Here is a 24,763-nt window from a genome sequence, read left to right as displayed (position 1 = left end):
CAGATGTATGATTTGCAAATACATTCTCTCATTTTGTCAGTTGCATCTTCTGCTATATTGGTTGTTTCCTTTGCTTCACAGGTTTTAACTTTGACATAGTCCCGTTTGCCTATTTTTTTTCTTTTTCCTCTTTGGGGCTACACGTGTGGCATTTGAAAGTTCCCAGGCTAGGGGTGGAACCTGAGCCACAGCTGCCAGCCTGCACCACAGCTACAGCAAAGGGGATTGGAGCTGCGTCTGCCGCCTACACCACAGCTCACGGCAACACGGGATCCCTAACCCACTGAGCAAGGCCAGGGATCGAACCCGCATCCTCGTGGGTACCAGCTGGATTCATTTCCGCTGAGCCAGGGCAGGAAGGCCTGTGCTAGCTTTTGTTGTCTGTGCACTTGGTGTCCCATTCAGGGAATCACGGCACATTCCAAGGTCACGCTGTAGCCCTTCGTTTCTTTCAGGGCTTCACCGCTTCCTGTCTCGTGGTTAGGTCTTTAATTCATTGGGAGTTAGTGTGTGTGTGTATGTGGGGGGGGGGCCATGTGAGATGAGGATCGGTCTTGTTTCTCTGGCACGTGGGTGTCCAGTGTTCCCAGCACCGTTTGTCGAGGCCTTGCCCTGTCCCTCTTGGGTGGTCTTGGCACCTTTTTCAGAGGTCATGTGGCCGTGTAGGTGTGGGTGTGTTTCTGAGCTCTCTTCTGTTTCGGTGGTCTCTGGGTTTGTCTTTGTATCAGCATCACACTGTTCTTGCATTTTTAGATTTTTTAAAACTAATGTGTAGTTGACTTGAAATGTTCTATCATATTCTGTCACAAGAGGTTGGATCTAGTTCCCTGTGCTGCACAGCAGGACCTCATTGCTTATCCACTCCAGTGCCAGGGTTTGCGTCTCTTAGCCACAAACTCCCCGTCCATCCCGTTCCCTCGCTCTCCCCTTGGCAGCCCCAAGTCTGTCCCTCCATGTTCGTGAGTCTGTTTCTGTTCTGTAGATAGGCTCATTGGGGTTTAATCTGTTAAAATTCTTTGCCTCGTGAAAGTAATTTATTTATATACTTAGTTTTCCTTTTTACTCTTTCCTCCCTATTTTAAATATTTTGCTTTGGGAGTTGCCATGTGGCTCAGTGGGTCAAGAACTGGACATAGTGTCCGTGAGTACATGGGTTCAATCCCTGGCCTCGCTCAGTGGGTTAAGGATCCAGTGTCATGCTAGGTTGTGGCAGCGGGTCACAGATGTGGCTCAGCTCTGACGTGGCCATGGCTGTGGTGCAGGATGGCAGCCGAAGCTCCAGTTCGCCCCCCTAGCCTGGGAACCTCCGTAAGCCGCAGGTGCAGCCCCAATTCTCACTTTGTCAGCCTTAGCTTTTTATTCAGCTACTTCGTGTGTTATTTCTTCCTTAATCAAGCGTTTAAGGCTATCGAGTTACCTGAAGAGTTGTTCTTTAACGTCCTGGTAATTTGCTTGGAGGTGAGGGAATTGCGTGTCTCTTTCCTGCTCGGTTTTAGTTTTCTTGCATTTGAGGTCAAAGGCGCGTGCGGTGGTGTTTTGCTCTCTGAGAGGTGGGGGGGGTCTCTTCCTTTGTTATGTTAACACATGGTCAGCTTTCACAGCGGCCTCACAGACCTTGGAAGGCAGTGATTACTTTCGCAGGACGCCGATTTTAAAGCACGCGTTACATCGAGCCATCGAGCCTGTGCCGATGAGTCGTTTGCTTCCCGCTTCCCCATTCGCTTTTCTCCCCCAGGTCAGTCCGTCATGTTGGGAGAAGTGAGTTGGAAACCTGCTAAGGTTTTATACCAAGTGTGGACATTTGTTTCCAACACTTCGTGCCCTAATTCTTGCCGTATTCCCCGCATCTGCAGGTTTGCGCCTGGCAGGCCTGGCAGGGGAGTGGCCGACTCCAGGGGGCCCAGTGCACCGGGCAGGGGGAGGAGGGAGGAGCCGCCTGGAAGGTTCTCAGGTTTCCTTTGGAGGGAAGTGAGCGTCTGGGCAGTGGGGGTGTCGCGGCCGGGCCGGGCCAGGCCGGGGGGGAGGGGGGGGGGGAGAGCTCCCTTCCTCCTCGTCCTTCCTGCCCGGGAAGCCCTGGCGTGCGCAGGAGCCCCTTCAGGGCTTCCTGACTCCGTTTTCCATGAGGTTTTTCCCTGTGTTGGTCTTCGCGGTTGGGTGGGCTGCCGACGGGCTGTTGGGATCCTGGGGCAGTGGCACAGCCAGGAGGCACAGCTTCCTTTTGCCCGGCCTCCTCGGTCAGCTGGTGGGGAGGAGGGCCCGCTCGAGTCCAGGGTCCCTGGGGGACCAGGCTGCGTCCAGCAGCCGCAGTCTCTGTGGCCTCAGGAACCCTCTCTGGGTCCTTCCTGTGAACCAAGGCTGGCAGGGGATGGAAGGGGTGCCTGTAGGACCTTTCGGGGTTTCCAGGGCCCAGAGCCCCGTCCTGAATGCTCCTGGAGAAGCAGGGCGGCCGGACGTGGCCAGGCTGGCGCCCAGAGGGAAGGTGCTGGAAAGCAGCCGGGGTCTCTTGCACTTGCTTCTGCAGCTGTTTGGGGTCTCACAGGGTCTTTCCTACCGGCCCCCTTCCCCCTCAGCAGCCTGCTTCCAGGCAGCGCCTCCTCTGCGGGAGCCTCGTCCCCGGGCCCGGCCCAGCCTGTCTTGAGCGCGGCCGCCTGAGGACTCTGTCCAGAAGGGGTCCTTGTGCCAGTAGTCTGTGCCATCAAACCCTGGGCGCTCCCTTCTCTCGCCTCGGGCGGCCCTGACAGTCAGTGGCGGTCCGTCCACCCCTTGGTGGTGTCCGCCCACTCCGTGAGGCCCGGGGCCACGTGAGGGAGGGCCGGGCAGGAGGCGGGGGGCGCGTGTGTGGGCGCAGCGGGCCCCCCCTGAGCCAGGCAGCCTTCCTGCAAAGAGGCGCGTGTGTGCGCCCGTAGGCGGGGCAGGAGGTGGGAGCTGGCGGTTCGCGAGAGGAAATGCGCGCGCGCTGCGCTCGGCCTCGCTGGTCATCCGCGGAGTGCCAGGTGACCCAGGTGATGCCAGCAGGCTCCCTGTGTGCGTCTGTAGGAGCGTGTGCTGTGCGCTCTGCATGTCCAGGAGGGAGGCTCCTATCAGAGAGGAGGGCCCGGGAGCCGAGGCTTCTGGGGTGGGGGGAGCTCGTGTCCGCAGGGGCCCGTTTCGGGGGCAGTCAGTCTGGAGTGCGCGTGCGGCGTGGGCCCTCTGCGCGTGGCTGCACTGAGGTGGTGTCTTCCGCAGACCCCTGCCTGTACATCCCCCGCTTCGCCCACCTGCTGGAGTTTGGCGACAAGAACCACGAGGTGTCCATGACGGCCCTGAGGCTGCTGCAGAGGATGAAGAGGGACTGGATGCACACGGGCCGGCGCCCCTCGGGCCTCTGCGGGGCAGGTAGGGCGACCGTGGGGTCGCGCTGGCCGGGACGCTGCCAGCCTGCTGGGGCTTTCGGCAGCCGAGCCGGCAGCTGGGGGTCCAGGGCACCTCCAGACTCCCTTGCCCAGGCCTAACAGCCTGCCAGGACTTCCTCCCACTTGCTCTCGGCCTCCGCAGTCTCGGGGCAGGACCAGGACCCTCAGAGGCCAAGGTGACCACAGGCTTCCTGTGTTGACCGTCCATTGACTCCTGGGGCACAGCCGTGTGGCCAGTCCGGCCCCAGCGCTGCAGACAGCACCCCGGCCTTTCAGGCTGGTGCTGTTCCTGGACCCCTCCCCAGGAGGACCCTTGCCCAGCACCACAAGGTCCAGTCCACTCCTTCCCGGACAGCCGGCGGCCGGCAGGGTCAGCAGGCCGGGATGCGTTTCCACCTCCGCGCCTGATTTCCCAAGCTTGCAGCCTGGATTCCGGGCCTGCTCTCGGCTCCAGCAGGTGGCGGTCACCCCGTGGAGCATGCCAGCCTCGCTCCTTCCCTCCCCGGCGCCAGGCTTGCCCTTCACCAGCCAGAGTTTCCTGTACGGGTCACCTTCAAGTTTCCTCGTTCTGCAGGGTTACGTGAAGTCCTCAAAAAAAATGTACCTTTAATTTTTCTCGCACTTCAAAAAGGAACGTGCGATGCAATATTTTTTGTGTTTTTTTTTTGTTTGTTTGTTTTTTGTTTTTGTCCTTTTGCTATTTTTTTGGGCTGCTCCCGCGGCATATCGAGGTTCCCAGACTAGGGGTCGAATCGGAGCTGTAGCCACTGGCCTACACCAGAGCCACAGTAACGCGGGATCCGAGCCGCGTCTGCGACCTACCCCACAGCTCACGGCAATGCCGGACCCTTAACCCACTGAGCAAGGGCAGGGACCGAACCCGCAACCTTATGGTTCCTAGTCGGATTCGTTAACCACTGCGCCACGACGGGAACTCCTATTTTTTGTGTTTTTAACATGACTGGGTGACAGCGTGCCCAGCAGCCTGTGGCGCTCAGGTGCCCTGGCGGGCGTGCGGACTCAGCAGCACCACCCACAGCGGGGAGGGGGCGGTGTCCCCCAGGGACCCGGGCCCTGGTTCCAGCGGGGCCGCCCTGGCTCCTCGTTGCTCTCCTCCCCAGCGCTTCTGGTCGCGGCCAGGATGCACGATTTCCGGAGGACTGTCAAAGAGGTCATCGGCGTGGTCAAGGTGTGCGAGTCCACGCTGCGCAAGAGGTGGGTGCCTCCTGCCTCGCGGCTGGTCTCCGGGTGGCCCTTCCTCCAGCCCCGTGCGGTGGACCTGCAGCTCACCCGGCAGGAAACGGGCACTGGCCGTGGCCTTGCCCGTCCCCTGGTCGGTGCGGCCTGAGCGACCGCTCTCCAGGGGAAAGACAGGCTCAGACAGAGGGCCCCTGCAGTGGGGCGGCCGGTGAGCTCCCGCTTCGGGGTGCCGTGTTCACGGGGTGGTTGCACGTATTCACCAGGAGCCTGGGGCGCTTGGGGCTGCTTTCCCCCCTGAGGCCACGTCCTGTGGCTGTTCTCAGGGGCAGGACTTGATCTTGCTGAGTGAAGACTCTTGGTTCTCTTTCAAAGCTCTTCCCTTAGATGTTTGGAAGAGCGTGTGGGGTGCAGCCAAGAGGCCACGTTGTCAAGGATTGGCCATGGCCGGGCTCGCTGCAGCCCGGAAGCCCTGCCTGTTGGGCCTCACTCCTCTAGGGACCCCTCTGGGTCTACCAGGGGGAGCCACCTGGGTGCTGTGCCCTCTTCTCCCGGGGACCCGAGCTTCTGGTGGATGGAGGAGGGATTGAGAAGCTGCCAGACAGCCCCTAGGCCTGTGGCCACCACACAGGACACACCGCGTGCCGGGTCCCCGTGTCTGTCTCAGGCTCACGGAGTTTGAGGACACCCCCACCAGTCAGCTGACCGTGGATGAGTTTATGAAGATCGACCTGGAGGAGGAGTGTGACCCCCCCTCGTACACGGCCGGGCAGCGCAAGCTGCGGATGAAAGAGGTGAGCCCACCCGCAGGCCCGGCTGGCCGAGGGTCTGTGTCCACGCGGAGCTTGCGGGATGGGTGCTGAGCTGGGGGGCGCTGGGGTAGGCCACACTGGACACAGGCCAGACCGGGCCCCAGCCCGTCATCAGCTGGGAGGGTGCCCCGCCCCTCCAGGGCCTCTGGCGCGGAGTCTCAGGGAAGCTGCCCGCCCGCAGGGCCCTGTTGTCAGCCTGTGCCAGGCACTGAAGCCTGTGGCCTGTCGTCACAGGTGGGGGCGGCCTCAGCTCCGTCTCCCAGTGCCTGGACGCATGCCGCTGGTCAGCCCCGGGGAGCAGCCCTGTCCTGCAGGGCGCTCCATGCCAGGCAGCTCTCAGGGCCGAGAGGCCCGCGAGCACCTGCTTTCACGCCTGGTTGCTCAGTGGCCCGTCCTCTTCTTTTCAGCTTGAACGAGTCCTGTCGAAGCAGCTGGAGGAGGTGGAAGGTAACCAGCTGATCTTCCTGTGCAGGCGCGTCGGGTCGTTCCAGGAGTGGATCTCCTGCCGACTCTCTGCTTCTGATTTAACTGCTCCAGGGGAAATATCCAGCTACCAGGACGCGATTGAGATCGAGCTGGAAAACAGCCGGCCAAAGGCAAAGGGAGCCCTTGCCAGCCTGACCAAAGATGGTGAGTCGCCCCGCCTGGTGGGTTCACCTCCCCACGCCCGGGCCTCCCCGCGCCGTGCCGGGCGCCAGCCGTCTCAGGCGCCGCAGGGCTTCACTCGTCCTCAGCAGCCGCCTGCTGCCCTGCAGGGCCTCACCAGGCCGCAGGAGTGCTCTTGGCCAGGTCCTTGTGTGCCTGGCTTTCATCCCCCCATGTGGCCTTCCCTCTGGCTTGGGGCACTGCCCCCATCGTGCCCTCCACCCGCCGTCTCTCTCAGGCCACCCAGGACCGGCTGCCGAGTGGACGTTGGTTCTGTCGGTTCTTCGGTCTGGAGGGGGCGCAGCCTCAGGGTCCCCTCCCTGGGCTCTGCAGCCACCCTGCTTGTTCTCCGGCACCCGTGCCCGCCCTGAGCTGGAGAGGGTCGCGCCCTCCTCCCTCCGCTGGGTTTTCTCCAAGTCCGAAGCCACCCGCGGTGCCCTGGGTCCCGGCCGCGCCGCCTTCCTCTTCACCTGCTGTGTCCGTGGAAGGTCCCGGCTCCGAGGTGCTGCCTTTGTGTGCTCATGTTCGGGGCCCCGGCGCCACGTTGAGAGCCTCTCGGTTCGTCTCTGGAGCGTGTCGGGTCCTGGGCGGCCGGCGGCTGTCACGGCCTTCACACCCATGGAGCCCCTCGTCTCCCGCTGAGACCAAGCTGAGTCTTGGGGGTGACAGCGGGCGCGTCGCCAGGCTCCCCCACGAGGCCTCGGTGCTGCCTGCGATGCCGCGGGGCTGCGGAGAGGACACGGCGCTTCCGGGTCGGGAGACTCAACCCGTTGTTTTCACGGGCGCCCGCGTCCAGCCTGCCTTGGTCCCGGGGGCTCCGCTTGGCCGGACGGTGAGTCCCATCCAGGCCCAGAACCGAGCCGAGTTGTACCTTTTTCTTTGGCTGTGGCCTGCAGCGGCTTGACGCGAGACCTCCGTCCCCAGACCAGGGATCGAACGCAGGCCGCAGCCGTGATGGTGTCGAGGCCCGACCCCAGAGCGCCAGGCGCTCCCGCGGTCGCATCTCACGGCCTCGCCTGCTGTCCCTCGTTCCCTCCTCTCCGCCTGCGGGTCGGTTCGCTGCCTCTGCCTCTGCTGCCGCCCTCCCGGCAGCCTCCTCCGTGTTCTCAGCCCCCGGGCCCCGCCGACCGCTGTGCTGCTGCAGGGCCGCTGTCCTGGGTCGGGTCCTGTCCGCTGCCCCGCCGTCTCACGGGGTCTTTCTCAGATGCTGAGGGTTGAGGGAGGGAGGTTGGCATCGGGACGCAGGGGCTCTGGTCTCTGCCTGCCACGTTCAGCTCCGCGATCCCGCCGTGGGACCGCGAGCGTTGCTGTCCCTGCTCGCGCCCTCTGCTGTTGGTGGCCGGGTCGTCGGCTGGATGCCCCACTCTGGCCCCCTGGGCTGGGCGCCCGCCCCCCACGTCGGCCGGGTTCGCCATCCTCTCACCCGCAGGGGTGGTCGCCGTTTTCCGGCGGTGACTGGCCTGTTTGCGGCGCCCTCCGTGGATCCGCGCGTCCGCTGCCGCAGCGGCCGGCCTCCCTCAGCCATGCGGCCGCGGGTCCCACTGTCCCTCTGCGTGGCGGCGGCGGCCCCCTTCCTCTGCTGATGTGCCTTTCTGCGTGGCCTTCTCCAGACCTTGGCGAGTGTGCGTTTGGGTCCCAGGGTCTCCTTGGCCTGACCTCCCCCCCCCCCGCCCCCGGCCTCTGTCTCCTGGACAGTGGCTGGTCGTGCCCACCAGCCTCGTTTCTGCTGCCGGCGGCGCTCCTGCGGTCTGGGCTGAGCTGACCCACCGCCGCCTGAGCCAGTCTGGGAGCCCCAGCCCTGTGGCAGACACCCACCTGGTGAGGAGACGCAGCGGCCGTCCTTCCTCTGGGGGTGTGGCATGCACCCGCGCGTGGCCAGGGGTGGGCCCGGTGGAGGGGCTGGAGGACGTGAGGGAGCCAGGCACATGGACGGGGGTGTGCCCACCGTGAGAAAGGGCTTGTACGGCATGAGGAGGTGTGCGTGTGCCCTGCTCCTCCCCAGTGCCCCCAGCGGGTTGCAGTGAACTGTCTACTCAGCGTCACCCTCTGCGGTGCGGGGGTCCACGCCTATCCCCAGCCCTGGGACGAGGGCCTTGGAGTCCCTTTTGGCCTTGGGCTGTCGCATGTAAACACTGGTGCGTTTAGGTCTGTGAGAAGCTACCCACTGGGTTCCGGCGGGGTCGTGTTGGGAGTGTGGCGTCTGCCGTGCCACACCCCTGGCACTGACTGTTTGCAGAGGTGGGAGTGGCCGCTCCTTGTGGCCTTTGTGTGCCCATCACGACCCAGGGACGCGCTACTGTGCCCTCCACGTCCCACGTTCCATCCGTCCCTGCGGGACGTTGCAGGTGGTGTACGTGTCCCGGAGATGAGTGTTTATCAGACGTGGGTCTCTGGGTAAATCCTGGGCGGTCTTGTTCTCTTCACGGTGTCTTTCAAAGGCGGAGTTCACACCTTCTGCAGAATTCGATGCACCAGTGCTTTCTGGACTCTGCTTTTAGTGTCCCTTCGGAAGTGCCCGTCTAACCAGAGTCCCAGCCCTCCTTGTCCTTCCTCTGAGACGCTGGCACTTGCAGCTGGTACATTTGATCCCCTCTGAGTAACTTCTGCATCAAGTGCGAGGTGCGGGCCGAGGCCCGCTCACGGCTGCATGTCGGACGCCCTCTGGGGGCAGACGTGTCTTTGGGAACACGTGCCCTTGCAGCCGCTGGGGGTGCTGCTGTGCACCAAGCTGGCGCCCTGCTTCCCGCCTGGTTAACAGGCGGCGTGTGGAATTGTGTCCCCAGGCTCCGCTGAGGATGGCACGTCCAGCCCGTTTGGTGAGGAGGACGCCGAGGACGAGGAGCTGGAGGCCGCCGCCAGCCACCTGAACAAGGACTTTTACCAGGAGCTCCTTGGCAGTGGCATTCCTGGCAGCTCAGAGGCAGCAGGAGGCCCCGAGGGGGGCGTCAGACCCCCCGCCCTGGAGTCCCTGCTCGGCCCTCTGCCCACAGCAGCCAGCCTGGGCATCTCAGACTCCATCCGCGAGTGCATCTCCTCCCAGAGCCAGGACCCCAGTGAGTCCCCGGGGGCTGGGGGTTGCCCTGCCTGTGGGAGTAGAGGCACTGCTTCTGAGGGGGTGCTGGGAAGGGACACTGCCAGCCCCACTGCGGGGCTGTGTGAGCAGCCAGTGCCCCCAGCCGTGCTGACCCCCGAGTGCCAGCAGGCGTGTCCCATCTCTAGGACCCCCGTTGGGTTGGGTTGGGACTGCAGGCTCCTTCCTGCCCCTCGCACCTTGGGAGGCGTCCGTGTAGAGAGCTCCTGCAAATCTCGGCTAAGAAGTCATAGCCGCCACATGTCACAGTGGGGCCACGGGGACCGCCTGGCGTCCCCTGCCTGTCCCTCCACCTCCGTCTACCCTGGCAGTGCTAAAGGCACCAGCCCCACTGGTTGCTCGGGCATCACTTGCTGGGCTCCGGTGCCCGCAGACACAGACCCCTGACGGGGGCAGCTGCTCCTCCCCTTGGGGGGAGGCACCCGGAGGAGGGCGCGCAGGGCTCCATCGCACTGCACCGCGAGGGCAGGCCCTCTGGGTGCCAGGAGCCGCTGCGAAGGCGATGTGCCCTGTCGGCCCAGCCTGGTGATGGGCACTCGTGCACCTGCCCCAGGGGCGGGGTCGACCGGGGGAGAGGGACAGCGAGGTGTGGCAGGCTGCACCACAAAGGGGCTGCTCTTTGAGTGGGACCTGGGGCCGGAGGGCAGCTGTGTAGATGCCCGAGGCGGCTGGGGGCTCGGTGACCCCGAGCAGACAGAGGCCCCCTCTGGCTGGAGCCGAGGGTGTGGGCGTGGGGCAGGCCTCAGAGCCACAGCGAGCGCTTCTAGGGCCTTGGCCACGGCCGGGCTCACGGCGCACAGCGCTGGGCCGGAGTCGCCGGGACTCAGCAGGGTGGATGAGGGGCAGCAACAGGAGGACCAGTCCCACCTTGGGGCAGGTCGTGCTCTTGGGCCTGCTGTGGCAGGAGGCTGCTGGCCGACGGGTTTGGGGTGTCCTGAGCCTGGGCACCCGGAGCTCCCGTGGCCCCTCTCCCGGGCTTGTTGATCGGAAAAGCTCCACGCGTAGCAGCGTGCGAGGCGGGGCGGCTCCCCTGTAGGTAGTGGAAGCCCTTGGCCACTGCCCAGTCCCGAGGTGGCCAGCTGGGTGTTGACCCTGAACCACAGGCTGTGCTTTCCTCCAGAAGACCCTTCTGCAGACGGCGAGCTGGATCTCAGCGGGATCGACGACCTGGAGATCGACAGAGTGAGCGCCGCGTGCTCTCTGGCCCTCCCAGCGCTGGGTGGGGGCCGTCGGGGCCCCCTGTACCCGCTGTCCCTGCACCTGGCCTTGGCCCCCCCTGCGGGGCGCGGGCCATGTCTGCGCGTCCCAGAGCCCTGGCCCCCGGGCAGCAGTGTGCCCGGCAGTGCCGTCCCCTGGCACGCAGGAAGCCTTTCCCCAAGTCGCCACTCGTCTCCTTGGGCCTGGGCCCTGCACTCTGACTGACCAGGTGCCTGTGCCCGTGGAGCCTGCAGCTGCCCAGGGTGGTGGCGGGGGCATGGGCATGGGCGTGGTTCACGGGTGCCGCCCCCCCGGGCTGGCCTGGAAAGGCCGGGTGATGCCGAGCCCTCGGCCAGGTCTCATGCGGGTCCCCTCGTGGGTCGGAGGCCTGCTTCCCGACCAGTGTGTGTGGAGGGGAGCAGGTTTGTGGCTGGGACCCGAGCATGCCCTCCATGGGATGCTGTGCTCTGCTCCAGTACATCCTGAATGAGGCGGAAACCCGCGTGAAGGCCGAGCTGTGGATGCGCGAGAACGCGGAGTACCTGCGGGAGCAGCGGGGTAAGCGCCCGCCCAGGCGCCCGGACCCGAGCCCCTCGACCACCCCTGCCCGGGGGCGCCAGCCGTGCTGACCCCGCTCCTTGGCCTTTCAGAGAAAGAGGCGAGAATAGCGAAGGAGAGAGAGCTGGGCGTCTACAAGGAGCACAAGGTAGGCCCCAGCCTCTGCCCAGGACCTGCGAGCGCCCGCCCGCCCGCAGGACCCCTCCCGGCCCCGTGACCTGGGAAGGCCTGCGTGAGGCCCAGCAGGGACGGGTCTGCGTAGGGGGCTGTGGCCAGGTTGCAACTCCCCCGCTCCAGCGCTGGCCTGACCACACGCCCCGCACCTGCCTCCTGCCCGTGGCGGGGGCTGCCCGAGCGCCCTACTCCATGGAGGGTGGGGCTCGCCAGTCGACACAGGTTGCTCGAACCCTCCCGTTCCCGGGCTTGCCTGGCCCAGCGCCCACGTCCTCGGCGGTACCTGGCAGGGTCACAGCATGGGGCCCACAGGAATGCGACTTTGGTGTTTCCCTCCAGCCCAAGAAGTCCTGCAAGCGGCGGGAGCCGATCCAAGCCAGCACAGCTGGGGAAGCCATCGAGAAGATGCTGGAGCAGAAGAAGATCTCCAGCAAGATCAACTACAGCGTGCTCCGTGACCTGGACAGCAAGGGCGGCGGCGGCCAGCCCCGGGGGGACGCCGGGCCCCAGGAGAGGGCCGGCGCCAAGAAGCTGTCCCGGAGGAAGAGGCCCGCCAGCAGGAGCAGGGCCGGCCTGGTGACCAGCGTGGGGAAGAGGTACCGTGCGGGGCCTTCACCTCTCCCCTGCGTGGCCCCCCGCTGCCCTGGATGGGGGCCTGGGCGTGAGGTCTGTTCTGGGCCTGGCCCATTCTCCGTCCCAGGGGTCTCTTCTCCAGGGAGGGGTCCCCGTCACCCGGCAGACCCACCATCCTGCGGGGCTGGGGCTGGGGCCGGGCAGCCCCCAGCTAGAGCCTGGCTCCTGGGAGCACTGCTGGGGCTGGGGACTCACGGGTCACCCCGGGGAGGGGCAGTGCCCGGCGCTCGGGGGCTGCCCTGCCCGGCCCCGGCCCCAGCCCCGGCCCGCTGTGGTTTTCTAGCCACAATTCGCCCGAGACGTGAAGACGTTCTGGTTGGAGGGTCTGCTGCTCTCGGGTGGAAGTAATCATTTTTCGCGATTTTTGCGGCATTTTTTTCTGTAGCTCGCCTACCCCGCTCCTTCCTCTCAGGTCCCCAAGCCCCCGCATGCTCAGGTGCCCATTACAGCCTGCAACCCCCCCCAGGCGGCTGGTCAGCCCAGTCCTATCCCAAGGACCTGGTTGGCTTGTCTGCCAGTGTCCCCGTGTCCCCTCTGATGACAGGCACAGGAGTGGGCACTGGGGGGGGGGGCGTCTGCCCCCCTTCCTAGGCAGCGCCCCCCCCAGCCTGCCTCCTCGCTCTGTGGGCATAGTGTGGTCACTGCCTGTCCTCTAGGGCTGTGGCAGGTAGCCAGGGCACCCGAGCCTTCTCCCTCCAGCCCAGCCTGGCCTCTGGCGTGGTGGAGCGTGGGTGCACCCCGAGCTGTGGCTCGTGGGGCCTCGTCTGCCGTGTGGGCAGCAGTGCTTGGTGTCTGCTCCCCGTGCACGGGCTGGGGGCTGCCCTCCCAGAGCCCCGGCCCTGCCCGCCTGTGTCGCTGAAAAGTATGTGGGTGAGCCCTGTCTCGCCGTGTGGCGGTGCCCTCGCGGGCGTGGCGTTTGCCGTCCTGACCTGATCTGCAGGAGCTGTGCGGCAGCCACGTCCTCCAGGGCCGGGGGCCGGGGGTGGAGCATGTTCCGTGGGCCGCTTGCAGGATATGTGGACGACTGCCAGGTGCTCTTGTACCAGCAGGGCCTGTGACCCCCTCACCCCGCTCCACTGGCCGCCGTGCCAGCCCTCAGCGGGGCGCGCCGTGGCAGTTGCCCGCCCGCCTCCTGGGTTCTGGGGACCCTGGCCTTCTCTGCTGGGCCTCAGATCATTGTCCCCTGTGGCTCCGAGCTCAGGTTTCCCCAGGTAGCAGGTGGGGACCGACCGGGAGAGCCATGGGAGGTTCTTCTCAGGCCTGCCTGCAGACTGCTGGCACCGCTGCGTCGGCCCTCTCCTCCCTCCAGGCCGCCCGCCCAACCCCGCCAGCGCGGGTCTCCCCCGAGCCCTGCGCCACCTGCTGCTGAGGTCCCACCCCTGCTGTCAGGTGTCCCTCCTGTTGGAGGTTGGAACAGGGTCTGAGCAGGAGAGGGCAGGCCCCTGGAAGCGGTGCTGTGAGAAGCGGCTGCTGGGGGTGGGGGGCAGCCCAGGCTCTCAGGCTGGAGGGGCGGGGCAGGCTTGGGTCTTGGGACGCGCCTCTCCCCCCCTCCCCCCCTCCTCTTCCCCTTCTCCCCCCTCCCCCCTCCTCTCTCCCCTCCCCTCCTCCTTCCCCCTCCTCCCCCTCTTCCCCCCTCCTCTCCGCGGTGCTCCCTACCCAGGGCCGGCATGTGGGGTACACAGAGGTTCCTAGGCCAGGGATGGAATTGAATCGGACCTGCAGCTGCGAGCCTGCACCACAGCCACGGCAACGCCGGATCCCAGCCACAGCTGTGGTCTACAGAGGCCAGCAACGCCGGATCCTTAACCGACTGAGTGAGGCCAGGGATCAAACCTGCCTCCTCATGGGAAACAGGCAGATTCATTTCGGCCGAGCCGCAGTGGGAATTCCGATTTTCATGTTTTATCCTTCGTCAGATGTTGACAGGCAGGCAGCGGTTCTGTCCGGAAAGACCTATCGGCCTGTGTAGTGGCTTAAGTAATTTGATTTTTGTTACCATCATGTAAAAAGAAGCTTTTATACGAGAGTCTGCATTTCCGACTTCTTCTGGTGACCCCCCCGCTCCTGGCACTGTGCCCGCCCCGCCTTGGGTGCAGTGCTCACCTGGGCTGGGGGCTGGGGGGGACCTCGGCTCTGCCGTGTCTGTTGGGCACATGTGTCCCCTGCCCAGCCTTGGGCGGGGCAAGGACCGTGGAGGGAAGGGACCGTGACGGCAGGGTGGTGTGACCAGAAGCTCAGAGCACGCGCCGTCCTGCCCTTTGGCTGGAGCACGGGCCTCAGGACGGCGCCCACGTCCTCTTGGCTGGCGGTGCGGCCTGGCTGAGGCCGCCGTGCTGTGCTCTCTTGTAGGCTGAGGCCGATGGTGTCCACGCAGGCGGCTAAGAAGGCGGCCGTTGGAGAGGTGTGTTGTGTGGACCCAGCTGGCCGGGGGGCCCTGTTGGGGGGAGCCCCTGCCCCCAGGGTGCCAGTGTGCACCAGCCAGAGCCCCCCGGTGTCCTCGCGGGAAGAGAGGCCCAGGTCTGGGGTCCAGCCCGGTCAGGGTCCTGGTCTGCCCCGGGGGCCAAAGGGCGAAGCAGGGAAGGGTGCTCCCTGAGGGGTCCCAGGGCAGCTGCCAGCTCCGTCCGCGGGGCCTCGGCAGGAGGGGGGCTTTCCAAGGGTGGGGTCGGGGGGAGGCTGCGGGGCTCAGGGGGTCCTCACCGACGGCTCTTGAAAGGTGGGAAGGGTCCCCATGGTGCCTCACGGCCCGCAGCACTGCCCCCAGGGGGCTGGAGGGGTCCCCAGCTCGCCGCTCGCCCACAGGCCTCGCCACCAGGTCCTCGCTCCCTGGCAGCTGAGCCCGCCAGGCCCACGGCGGTGGTGGTGGAGAGCGGGCCTGTGTCGTACCACCCCGAGGAGGACGCCGACGAGGAGGACGCCGACGAGGAGGACGCCGAGCCCTGCGTCAGCGCCCTGCAGATGATGGGCGGCAGCGGTGAGGGCCCTGCTCGCGTGGGCCGGGGCCGGGGCCGGGGCCGGGGCGGACCGCTCGCATGCGGGGGGCTCTTGCCGTCTCAGGAAGGGAGGGCCGAGGGCGCTGGAGGGAGCTGGCCGTGAAGGCCGTGGGCTCTGGGCTTGCTGGGAGGGCTGCCCGCCCGCAGAAGGGAAGGGCCCCCGGGCCATCCCCATCCCGGCGGTGGGGCCGCGCCCCCAAGGCCTGACCCTCCTGGCGCTCTGCAGACTACGGCTGTGACGGCGACGACGACGACAACTACTGAGACGGGCCCTCGCCGCCGCTGTGTCCTGGTGCCGGGCACCCCCCGCGGGTGTCTCACGCGGGACCAGGCAGGGCCTCTGGGGCCAGGGCTCATCGGGGAGAGCGCCGGACTCTTGGTGACAAGCTGGGTGCTGCCCTGCAGCTTTGTCCGCAGCCACACGTGGCCGCCGTGGCCCTTGCCGATGCGACCACGATTTGAGTCACGTAAGGCGTGTTTCCGCCCAGCAAGGGCCGGGACCGGTGTCCGTGCGCCTGGTCAAACAGACGTGGGTCTCACAGCCCAGGAAGCCTTGCCGGAGGCGCCGTCCTGTCTCCGCGAGAGAACGAGCACCGGGCGGCCTGGCCGCTCGTCCTCGTGCGTGGGGCTGGCTGCCCTGCCCGCCCCCCGCTGTCTGAGAAGCATTTTGCCAGCAGCCCTCCTTTTGCTGGTCCAGAACTGGTCCCGTGTCTCCAGCTGGAGTTCCCGGCCAGGCCCTTGTGCCCCCTGCCGCTGTCTGGGCCCGGAGACCACGTGGGTCGATACCAGGAGCCCAGAGGCTGCCTGGCTCCAGCCCGGCAGCCGCTGAATCGAGTCAGTCCAGCATCCCTCAGCAGGCACGTGCACGGTGGCCCTGGGTGGCCTGCGTGGCCGGCCTGGGCCAGAGAGCTATGCGCGAGCCAGCGTGCCATCCTACACGGGGTGGTGGGCAGAGGATCCTCGGGCTTGGCAGCCCTGCTCTGGACGGTTCCTGCCCGCCCCGAGCTGCCCGGGCTGGGCCTCATCATCGGAGGGCCCGGGGCCATCTGGCCTCGGCTTGGGCGGCGCTGCCTGGAGGTGTCCAGGGAGGGGGGGGCGGACGCTCTGTCCTTCGAGGCCCCAGCCTCGGCCGCCCACCCTTATGATGGCATAGCCTCGCCCCACTGTCTTCCTGGGGCCCAGCCCCCGCCCCCGTCTCCTGGGGTGGGCAACCCCCTCCCAGAGTGCACCAGCGTTGGCGGGCGGGGGTGGGGTGGGGTTTTGAGGTCTGTGGCTCTGCCCCTCAGCCTGGACCCAGGAGCCCCGGAAAGCTGGAGCGGAAGGTTGGTTTGGTCAAACAGATTGTTACTTGAGCAGAAACCCCCTGCGTCTGTGGTCTGTGATTCTCTGTCTGGCTTCGTGGCCTCCCGGGAGGAGGCGGCCTGAGGCGGGGGCCGGGGGGGGGGGGGCGTTGCTTGGTGCACGACGGGGAACCACCTCTCCTGGCCTCCTCAGCCACATCCACCTGCAGCATGTCCCTGGGCCCGGGCCCTTGTGGGCTGGGGGTGCTTGGGGAACCTCCAGGGGGAGGTGGGCCTGTGGCTGGTGGAGTGGCCTTGTCGCCCAGCTGTGCGAGGCTGCCTTTCAAGAGGGAGCCCTGTCTGGATGCTCGCACTAGGCAGCCGGGACGGAAGGGGCTCTGGGTGGAGGCGTGGGGGGCTGTCCTGCAGGCACCACTGCCCCAGAGCTTTGCAGAGGGGACGGTGCTGCCCAGCCCAGTAAGGTGCAGGCAGGTCCCTGAGTGGGTGGGGGACGGGTGCCCAGGGTAATGGGCAGGGCTCAGGCCCAGAGGTGGTATGGGAATCCAGCTGTGCTTTCCCCACCCTAGGGACAGAGGGATTGTCACACTGGGAAAGGGGTCTGAGAGGCAGAGGGGGCTGCCGCAGGGAGGTCTGGGCGCAGGTGGTACCCAGCGGGGGATGGGGCGGAGGTAGGAGCCAAGCCCCAGGACTACTGGGGCTGCCTCTGCACTCTGGCCACAGCCCCTGGGGACATGCAGACCTGTGCTCTTCCATCTCAGGTCGGCAGGCTTCTCTCCTCTCCCAGAGAATGTGCTGCTCTTGTGACCTGGGGGCCACAGGGAGGGGAGGCGAGGGGACAGGGCACCCCACGTTTGCTGCCTGGAGTCTGCCTGAAGCCAGGGGGGGACCCTGCGGCTCCCGGGACAGGTCTCGGGCGTGGCCACTCTCCCCCAGCCTGTGTCTGTGGCCCCGCTGGGTGGGCAGCAGGAGCTGGCACTGCAAGGGCCTGGAGAGGCCTGGGCACCCAGGACAGGGCCCGCCCCCGCCACTTCCTGGTGAGCAGAGCTGGTCCCTCAGAAGCCTCTGCTGCTTGCCCGTCTCTGGGGTCCTGATTGCCAGCGCATGGTCCCCAGGAGTGGTGACAGCCATCAGGCCCCGGCTGGGGGGCAGCCCTGGGGTACCTCTGGCCTCTCCTTGCTGCCTGAGGCCTGTGTGCAGTGTGTGGGGAGTGTGGGCCAGCCCGCTCAGCCGGGGATGGGGACGCACGGGTGGCTCATCCCTTCCAGTGAACCCCAGCCGCTGCTGTAAACTCGGGCCCCACCCGCCCCAGCTCCTGACAGGTGGTCCAGTCTCTTCTGAGTCCCAGGTGAGGCCAGAGAGGAACAGGAGCTTGTGACACCACCCACAGTCACCCAGCCGGGAGGTGGCCTCCATGTCCCGACAGCCACCGCCTTTCTGGGGAAGCGGGCGCAGGGGGCGGGGTCTGGCCAGGGAGGCAGCTCCCCCCCCCCCCCCCCCGCTGAGGAGGGCACACGGCCGGCCGTCCCCAGGAGGAGGCAGCCTGCTCCCTGTGTCTGAGCCCCCCATCCTCTGGCGGGGGGGGGCCGCATGCCGTGCTGTGACATCTGGGGACGGGTTTGCACACGAGTGTGCCCCCTTGTCCTCCAGGGTGAAGCCCAGGCCCGCCCCCCAATATACTGCAATAGGCCAGGCCCTTTGGGGGGCCGGCAGGCATACTCCAAGTGGGGGGTCCCGAGCAGCCCTCCCCTGGGTTTCCTGCCCTCCCCCGAGTCAAGGCTCCTTTGCCAGCGTCCAGAGGCCCAGGGGAGGGTCGTGGGGCTGGGCCGGCCTGGAGGATGGCGCAGGCGGCCTCCCAGCACTGCACACAGGCTACGTGCGTGTTCACACGTGTGCGGCTCAGGTCTGCGCCATCCATGCACACCCATGCCTGCCCGCTCCTGCTGGTGCACACACGTGTGCCCTGACCCGCCCTGTGATGCAAGGTCCTGAGGGGCTGCAGCCTCTGGACCGCCCCACAGGGTCCCAGGTGCTGAGCTCTGACAGGACCCGGGTCCACACCCCAGTGGTAGCCAGTCTCAGGTGCCCCTGGGCATCAGTGGTTCTGACAGTGCTTCTGCAGGGCACCTGTGACGGCTGCCCACCGGCCCACCGCCCAAAGAGCACGGAGCTGCTGGTCCCGGCCCATGCGTTCCTGCCCCTCTCCAAGCCACAGAGCTGGGACCCCGGGAAACCTTCCCGGCAGGACTGGCTAGACAGTGCCACTCACTGCCTGAGCCCCCTTCGGGATTAGGGTGGGCTCGGGCAGGCCTGAGATCCCAACCCACCCAGGGCCCTCAGGTGGGGGTGGGCCACATCCAGAGCCAGCCTGCTGTAGGCTGCCCTGGCTGGGGCCTTGGCAACCTGGCTCCAGGTGCCTGGAGCTGGCAGTGGAGACCCGGGGGTGGGTGCCCTCCTTCCGGGTACTGCTTGCTTGGGGTGGCTCCACACCCCCCCACCACCAGCTCCCAGCTGCTCCCCCACATGCCCTCACGCAGCCCCCCAGTGGTTTCTGGATCAGTCAGGCCTCCAGGCAGGCAAACAGGGCTGATGGCCACCAAGGCCACCTGGGCCGGGGACAAAGGTCCCCTGACGCCACCTCACTGAGCCCCAGCCGTGCCCTCCTGGGGTGAGTGTTCCCCCACCCCCACCCCCAGCTGCCCCCGAAACACGCTGCTCCCACCATCTGGGCGCCGAGGCAAGTTGCAGACCAACCACCCTCCCTGCTTGGCCGTTCCCTGGCCCCGCCTCCGCCACCTCCACCTCAGGCGGCTGAAACGCTGGAGGAGCAGGGGGCCCTGTCACTGGCCTAGGAGGTGTCGCTGCCCCTCACCCCCTGCCCAGCAGATTGCCTGGCAGGCCTGGTGAGGGCACAGCTCTGGGCACACAGCGGGCATGACCATGGACCCACCGAGGGGCTGGCGGGTACCCAGGGGTCTATGCGTGCAGATCCTGCCGGCGGTCCGTGCCCACGTGGGCAGGAAAAGCCAGGTCCTTGTCTCCAGCCCCACGGCCACCATTGCTCGGCCTGGAGGTGGGCAGGCAGCCATGGCCCTCAGACTCCCCAGGCTAGTCCCCCGCTGGCTTCCTGCTTCCAGGCCATGCTAGGTCCAGTCGAAAGCACAGGGATCGGGGACCCCACACTCAGGGACACTCCATCCCCGAGAGCCGGGGTGGGGCCGGGGGCTCCGTTCCCAGACACCTCTTCCCGTCACGTGGGGCCTGCCCGCTGGGCCCAGCTGCTCCGCCCACCGCCCCGACCCCACCATCCTCACCCCACCCTGGTCTCTTCCTGGGACTGAAGACCCCCTGCCCAGCCAGGAACGACCGGCGTGGCGGGAAGACAGCCCAAGCCCACTCCAGGCCCCCGCTGCCCAGGTCGTGGCTGCTCCCCACACGTCGCCACAGGGCCCCTAGGCCCCTGGGGCTCTCAGAGCCAGTCGCTGTGAGCTTAGAGAGCCGCAGGCTGCACCTAACTGTGCGGTGGCACCCCAGGCAGCAGGGGGCGCCCCAGGACCAGCTGGCCTGGCCTGACCCGGGCAGGACACTCAGCTCCTGGGCAGCCCTTCTTGGGGCTGTGGGTTCTGGGCCCCTACCCCCAGCCCAGGTGTCCTGCCAACACCCTCCCGGGCCCCGAGCTGCCACTTCGGCAGGATACTCAGCCACCCTGTGTGGGGGACACCGAGAGCTGGTTCCCAGGGGGAGGGGCTCCTGGTCAGGGCCTCCAGGCATCGTGCCATGTCCAGCTCTGGTGCCTTGTGGGGGCCTGTGCCTGCGTGCGGCCACCGGCGTCCCCAATGGGTCACTTCTGTCTGCATCGTCCTGAGCCTACGTGCCGGGAGGCTTGGCCAGTCCCTGGGGAGGCCTGGGCCCCGGCCAGGCTGGCAAGGGGTGGGGGCCTAGGGACCAGCTCCAAGGCTTTGGGCCTCAAGCCCTGGCGGCCCAGGCCCTTCAAAGGGGCCGTGGGCGGTGGCAGAGTGGAGGCTGTGTGGTTTTCCTGCCGGGAGAGGAACCTGGCTCAGGAAGCCATTGTCCCCACACAATGGGCCCGGCTGGGACTTGCCAGGGCAGGGACCCCAGACTGGTGGGACCTCCCCCTGACCTCAGCCCTGCCCCTGCCCCTCGCCACAACCTTGACCCTGCTCCACCGCTGACCCTGGCCAGGCCAGTGGAAGGCTGTCCCCGTCTGAGGGGTTGCGATGGGGCTGTGGTGGAGCAGGTGCCAGGCCGACTCGGGTGGGCAGTGGGGGTCGTCAGGCCAACTCGGGGGTGGGCAGTGGGGGTCGTCACGCTTTGCGAGGAGCAAGCCGCTGAGGCCACGAGACCCAGCCAGAGCCTGGGGGGCCCTCGCTGACCAGAGGCGATGCCGCTCGGCCCAAAAAGGGGGCGCGTCCTTTCCTCGGCGTCAAGGGGCCTTCACACGGACCAGACTGAGCAGCCGCGCCCCCATCCGGAGGGGCCTGGGAAACCCCTGTGTGGCACCGGGCCACCGTGGCCACCGTGGACCTGCCCCCAGCCACAGCGCCAGCATGAGTCGGCGAGGGCCAGGCACACACGGTGTGGGTCGGCGGTGGGGAGCCGGAGGCCCGGGTTCTGTGTGCGCCCCGCCCGCGAGGCTCTCCCTGTCTCCCCACCTCGGGGTTTCCCTCCCCAGCGCAGCCCCCCAGCCACACCAGACCCTGCAGAGCACATGCTTCCCATTCATGAGGTTGCAGACCTACTTCCTCAGGAAGCGCTGGCAGAGCCTCGTGGCAAAGCTCTGAGGTTCTGAGGGCGGCCGTGCGGACAGGGAACAGCCTCCGCGTGGCGGGGGAATACAGCAGGCAGGGGACGGACAGCAGGCAGGGCCGGGGTGCAGCGAGGGGCGGAGGTGAGAGGTGGGGAGGCAGGCAGGGACTGAGCAGGTGGCCCCGTGGCTGTCCCTGGGGGGAGCAGGGGAGCAGGTGGGAGAGCCTGGAGTGATGCAGGGGCCGCGCCAGGCATGGAGATCCGGGGCTCACCAGCCCCCCGTCAGTGCACCCCCAGCCTGGCCCCTGGCAGCCCTGCTATTTATTCAGACACAGATTTCCCAAACCACCATCACTGACCTGGGCCTGGGCATGAGAATGTCGGGGGTGGTGCGGTGGTCACGGGGCCCAGTCCATAGGATGCAAAGCAGCAGCCACGCACACACTGGGCTCAGCACTCACTCCCCGGCCTGGCAGGCTGGGCAAGCGGAAGGGGGTCCCGCGTGGTCAGCCAGCAGGTGGCACTACAGGACACCCAGGCGGGCCCGAGGTGGACGGCTGGACATGCAGGATGACCCTCCTGCAGGTTTTGTGTGCGCGTGGGCACGCATGTGGGTCAGTTTCACGGGAAGCCCTGCTGGGGAGGGGCCGGCACCCCCGGGAGGGCCACCCAGACAGCTGGTTCCTTCGCCATTTACACCTGCCCCCGGGGGGCGGGGGGGTGTGCCCCGACGCGGAGAGGAGTGGCCTGCGGGATGAGACTTGAGATGAGCATCCCAGGCCCCTCTCTGTCCTGTCCCCAACATCCGACCCCATCCTGATCCACGCAGTGTGCCCAGGCACGCTGGGCAAGGGATGAGGGTGGAGGTGGGCGCTGCCGCTGAGCTGTGTACTCTGGGCTCCCGCTGAGGGTCCAGAAACGCCGAGAGACAAGTTCCATGGAGAGGGGACATGCCCTGGGAGCCCCCGGGTGGGAGGGGTGAAGGGCTTAGGCCAGCAAGGCTTCCTGGAGGAGGAGGGGCCCACTGGGAGCAGGAGGAGGAGGAACTGGTCAGGCCATGATGGGGAGGGGAAGGCAGGTGGGCTGGCCACCTGGAGTTGGGGACAAAGGGCAAAGAGAGAGGCGGGGAGGACTACGGGGCAGAGGGTCAGGGTCCCCAGAGGTCAGCCTGCTGTGCTCCTTGCCGAGGGGCGGCCAGCAGAGCTGGTGGGTAGGGAGAAAGCGTTTGGCTATGGAGTGGGCTCCGCAGCCCTGGCTGCCCACCTGCTGGCTATGGGCCCTGGGGACTGGGGGGCTGCAAACAGGCGGGGCTGCCTCAGCCCTGCTGGTCAGGATGGGGAGATGCTGGCGAGTGGAGGATGGTGGGGGGTTTGGGGGGAGGCTCAGGGCAGCCCTGCCAGCCAGGTGTGGGCAGGGGTGAGGGCAGGGGCTCAAAGGAGACAGGTGGGTGTGGGCCGGGGTGTCCCCAGGCCAGGCTCCCGGTGAGTCACTGCTGACCTGGTGTCCGGCGCCACAGGGGCCCAGGCCATGTAGGCCACAGGAAGCCTCGTGGGCTGATAAAGGGCGGGAGTCAGAAGCTGCCGGGCCTCCCACTTCCTGCAGCCCAAGCAGCAGGGCTTGGCGCTGGACGGGACTGGTCCTGCGTGGCTCATGGAACACTGCCAATGTGACCTGGGACCACCTGGCTGAGCTTGCAGGACATGGTGGGAGACAGCATGGTGGGTGTGGGGAGCTTCATGGGGCAGCTGGCAGGAAGGACAGCCACAGTTTTGAGGCTTCAGATCAAAGGGTGGAGTGGAGGAAGCTCCCGTTGCGGCTCAGCGGGTTAAGAACCTGACTAGTATCCATGAGGATGCAGGGTGGCACCTGCAGCTCCAATTCGCCCCTAGCCTGGAAACGTCCATATGCTGCAGGTGCAGCCCTAAAAAAAAGTGGGGGTGTGGAGTTGCAAGGTGGTTAGGGCGAGGGTGCAGCCAGCGCCAGGAGAGCACGGCAGGCAGGCCAGGGTTGGTGTGCGGCCCCTGGAGGGTCTGACTGCATCCACCTGAAAGGCAGGTGTGTCCATCTGCCCAGGCCACTGAGGGGTCAGTTACCCAGGCTGCTCAGGAGCTGGTGGGGGGGGCTCGTAGCATGTGGAAGGGGCAGGAGGAATTGCAGGGGGCACCTGGCTCCTTGGAGGGCGTGACCCCAGGCCATCGAGTGCCAGTCTGGGCCCTGCCTCGTGGGCAGCCCTACAGCACCGCGCCTGGGAACTAAAGCCCTTTTGCATCCCAGCCCTTGGGCCGTGCCCGTGGCCACAACATGCCAGCGCACCAGCAGGACTGTCACCAGCCGAGCTGGGCCTGCATCACCAGCAGCAGCACCACCACAGTCCCCCCTACCCAACCCAACTCTGGGGACCTCAGCAGGGTCACCATGCATGCAATTCCCCTGCTAGCACTGGCCTCCAGCAGCCCCCTTCTCCACAGCCACGGCCACCACCATGGCAGAGTAGAGTGGGCCGAAGAGGCCCAAGAGGCCACTGTGCCAGGACGCCGCCTTGGCTGGGTGCCACCCCCCCCCCCCCGCCGCTCCCCCTGCGCTCCTGGGCCGCCTGCCTTCCCCGCATACCCGGGTCCTCCCTGGCTGCAGCCTGTGAGTGGGTGGCCCCTTCTCCTGCTGGCTCTATCTCCCACCCTGTTCTGCCCTGGCAAATGCGCATGGGAGTCACCTCTCCCAAGAAGCCTTCCGATGACTGGGCTCTGCCCGGACTTTGCCTACCCTGTCACCCCTGTCCTGGGGACAGCACCCAACAGGCCAGAGGCTTGCTGAGGGTGGGGCCTGCAGGCTGGAGAAGGCAAGGCCAGGGAGTGGTGGCAGAGCTGTGGGCTGGACAGAGCAGGGGGCTGCTGTGGGCCTGAGCTCTGGCTTCTGCCCAGACCCCTGCCCTGCCTGGGCCCGCCAGGACCAGAGTGGGCCACTTCAGCCGGGGAGAAAGGGCTGGTCTCAGTTCTCCAGAACCTCTAGGTCTGCCCCGCTCAGCCCTCCTCCACCTGCAGCTTCCTAGGGTGGCTGGGGCTGGACTTCTTCCCAGGGGCTCAAGACGCTGTGAGTCCCTCAGGACACATGCACCCCATCACTTTCCCACAGATTACAGTTCTGTGGCTGCTTCACTCACAAAGCCTCCCAGACGGGGGTGTGACACAGCTGCACCTGGGCCCTCCAGCCAGCACAGGGCAGACCCAGGACCTCAGCTCCCAGGCTCAGCCTGGGCAGGGACCAGTCTTGGAAGTGGCTCTCATGTTCACCATGTGTCCAGGGGCCTTCCGGAGGAGGAGTCGCCCAGGCAGGCGTGAGGACCAGGTTGCCCCCCGCCCCCATCCCTGGCACAGCGGGACCCGGTGATCCTTAAAGAGAGCCTGGGGATGCCGCCCTCCCAGACTGGACTGTTCCACCAAAGTAGGCGAATGAAACGCAGCGAGGCTGCCGGAGGGAAAACCCTCTCCAGAGTGTGGCTTCGTTGGCCCAAGCAGGATCCAGGCCGGCGGCCAGGTGGCCAACTCCGCGCTCGCTGGGCCTGGCAGGGGGCGGGGCCAGACCCGGGGGGCGGGGCCGCTCAGAAGGCGGGGCCTCTTTCCCGTGAGCTCCCCGATTGGTGTCCGAGCGGCTGGCGGGGCGCGCCGGCTCCCCATTGGCCGCCTGCCTGGGCCGGCCCCGCGCTCCCGCCGGCGGGTCCCGGAGCCTGCGGAGCCCGCGGTGCAGTCTTATCAGCGCGGGCAGCTGGTGGCCTGTCCGTGCGCTAGCGCCCCGGCCCAATTCAATGGCCATTGTCCGCCAGCCCCTTTGTTCAGGAGGCGGCACTTCCTGCGGGGCTGGGCTGGGGCGGGTGGACAGGAAACGCTCCGAGCCGAGGCTCAGATTCCGAGGCCTCCCCAGCTCGGGGTCAGAGGCGACGGCCACCTGCCCTGGGCCACTCTGGGCTCGGGGCCGGGGATCAGCTGGGCTCAGCTCAGCCCTTTCCGCTGGGTCT

At 66.8% G+C, this 24,763-nt stretch overlaps 1 protein-coding gene across 5 annotated transcripts in view; it reads left to right on the top strand.

The window, feature by feature from the left end:
* Positions 1-16,048, top strand: part of BRF1 (BRF1 RNA polymerase III transcription initiation factor subunit) — a 52,260-nt gene extending 36,212 nt beyond the window's left edge. For 3 of the 5 annotated variants that reach the window (XM_047797334.1, XM_047797337.1, XM_047797336.1), the window contains 13 exons: positions 3,226-3,375; positions 4,514-4,607; positions 5,257-5,383; positions 5,809-5,848; positions 5,939-6,031; positions 8,830-9,099; positions 10,258-10,319; positions 10,811-10,892; positions 10,985-11,040; positions 11,406-11,662; positions 14,049-14,100; positions 14,499-14,670; positions 14,916-16,048. In XM_047797334.1, the coding sequence (XP_047653290.1) occupies positions 3,226-3,375; positions 4,514-4,607; positions 5,257-5,383; positions 5,809-5,848; positions 5,939-6,031; positions 8,830-9,099; positions 10,258-10,319; positions 10,811-10,892; positions 10,985-11,040; positions 11,406-11,662; positions 14,049-14,100; positions 14,499-14,670; positions 14,916-14,953 (1,493 nt within the window). In that variant the 3' untranslated portion in view covers positions 14,954-16,048. Of the gene's footprint in view, positions 1-1,634; positions 1,736-3,225; positions 3,376-4,513; positions 4,608-5,256; positions 5,384-5,808; positions 5,849-5,938; positions 6,032-8,829; positions 9,100-10,257; positions 10,320-10,810; positions 10,893-10,984; positions 11,041-11,405; positions 11,663-14,048; positions 14,101-14,498; positions 14,671-14,915 lie in introns of those variants that run through there. The other 2 variants (XM_047797339.1, XM_047797335.1) reach the window with 2 other exon arrangements.
* The last annotated feature ends 8,715 nt before the right edge of the window (positions 16,049-24,763 follow it).

Source organism: Phacochoerus africanus, chromosome 9 (genome assembly GCF_016906955.1).
Source record: "Phacochoerus africanus isolate WHEZ1 chromosome 9, ROS_Pafr_v1, whole genome shotgun sequence".
Taxonomy (NCBI): Eukaryota; Metazoa; Chordata; class Mammalia; order Artiodactyla; family Suidae; genus Phacochoerus; species Phacochoerus africanus.
This window is presented reverse-complemented; position numbering and strand designations above follow the sequence as displayed.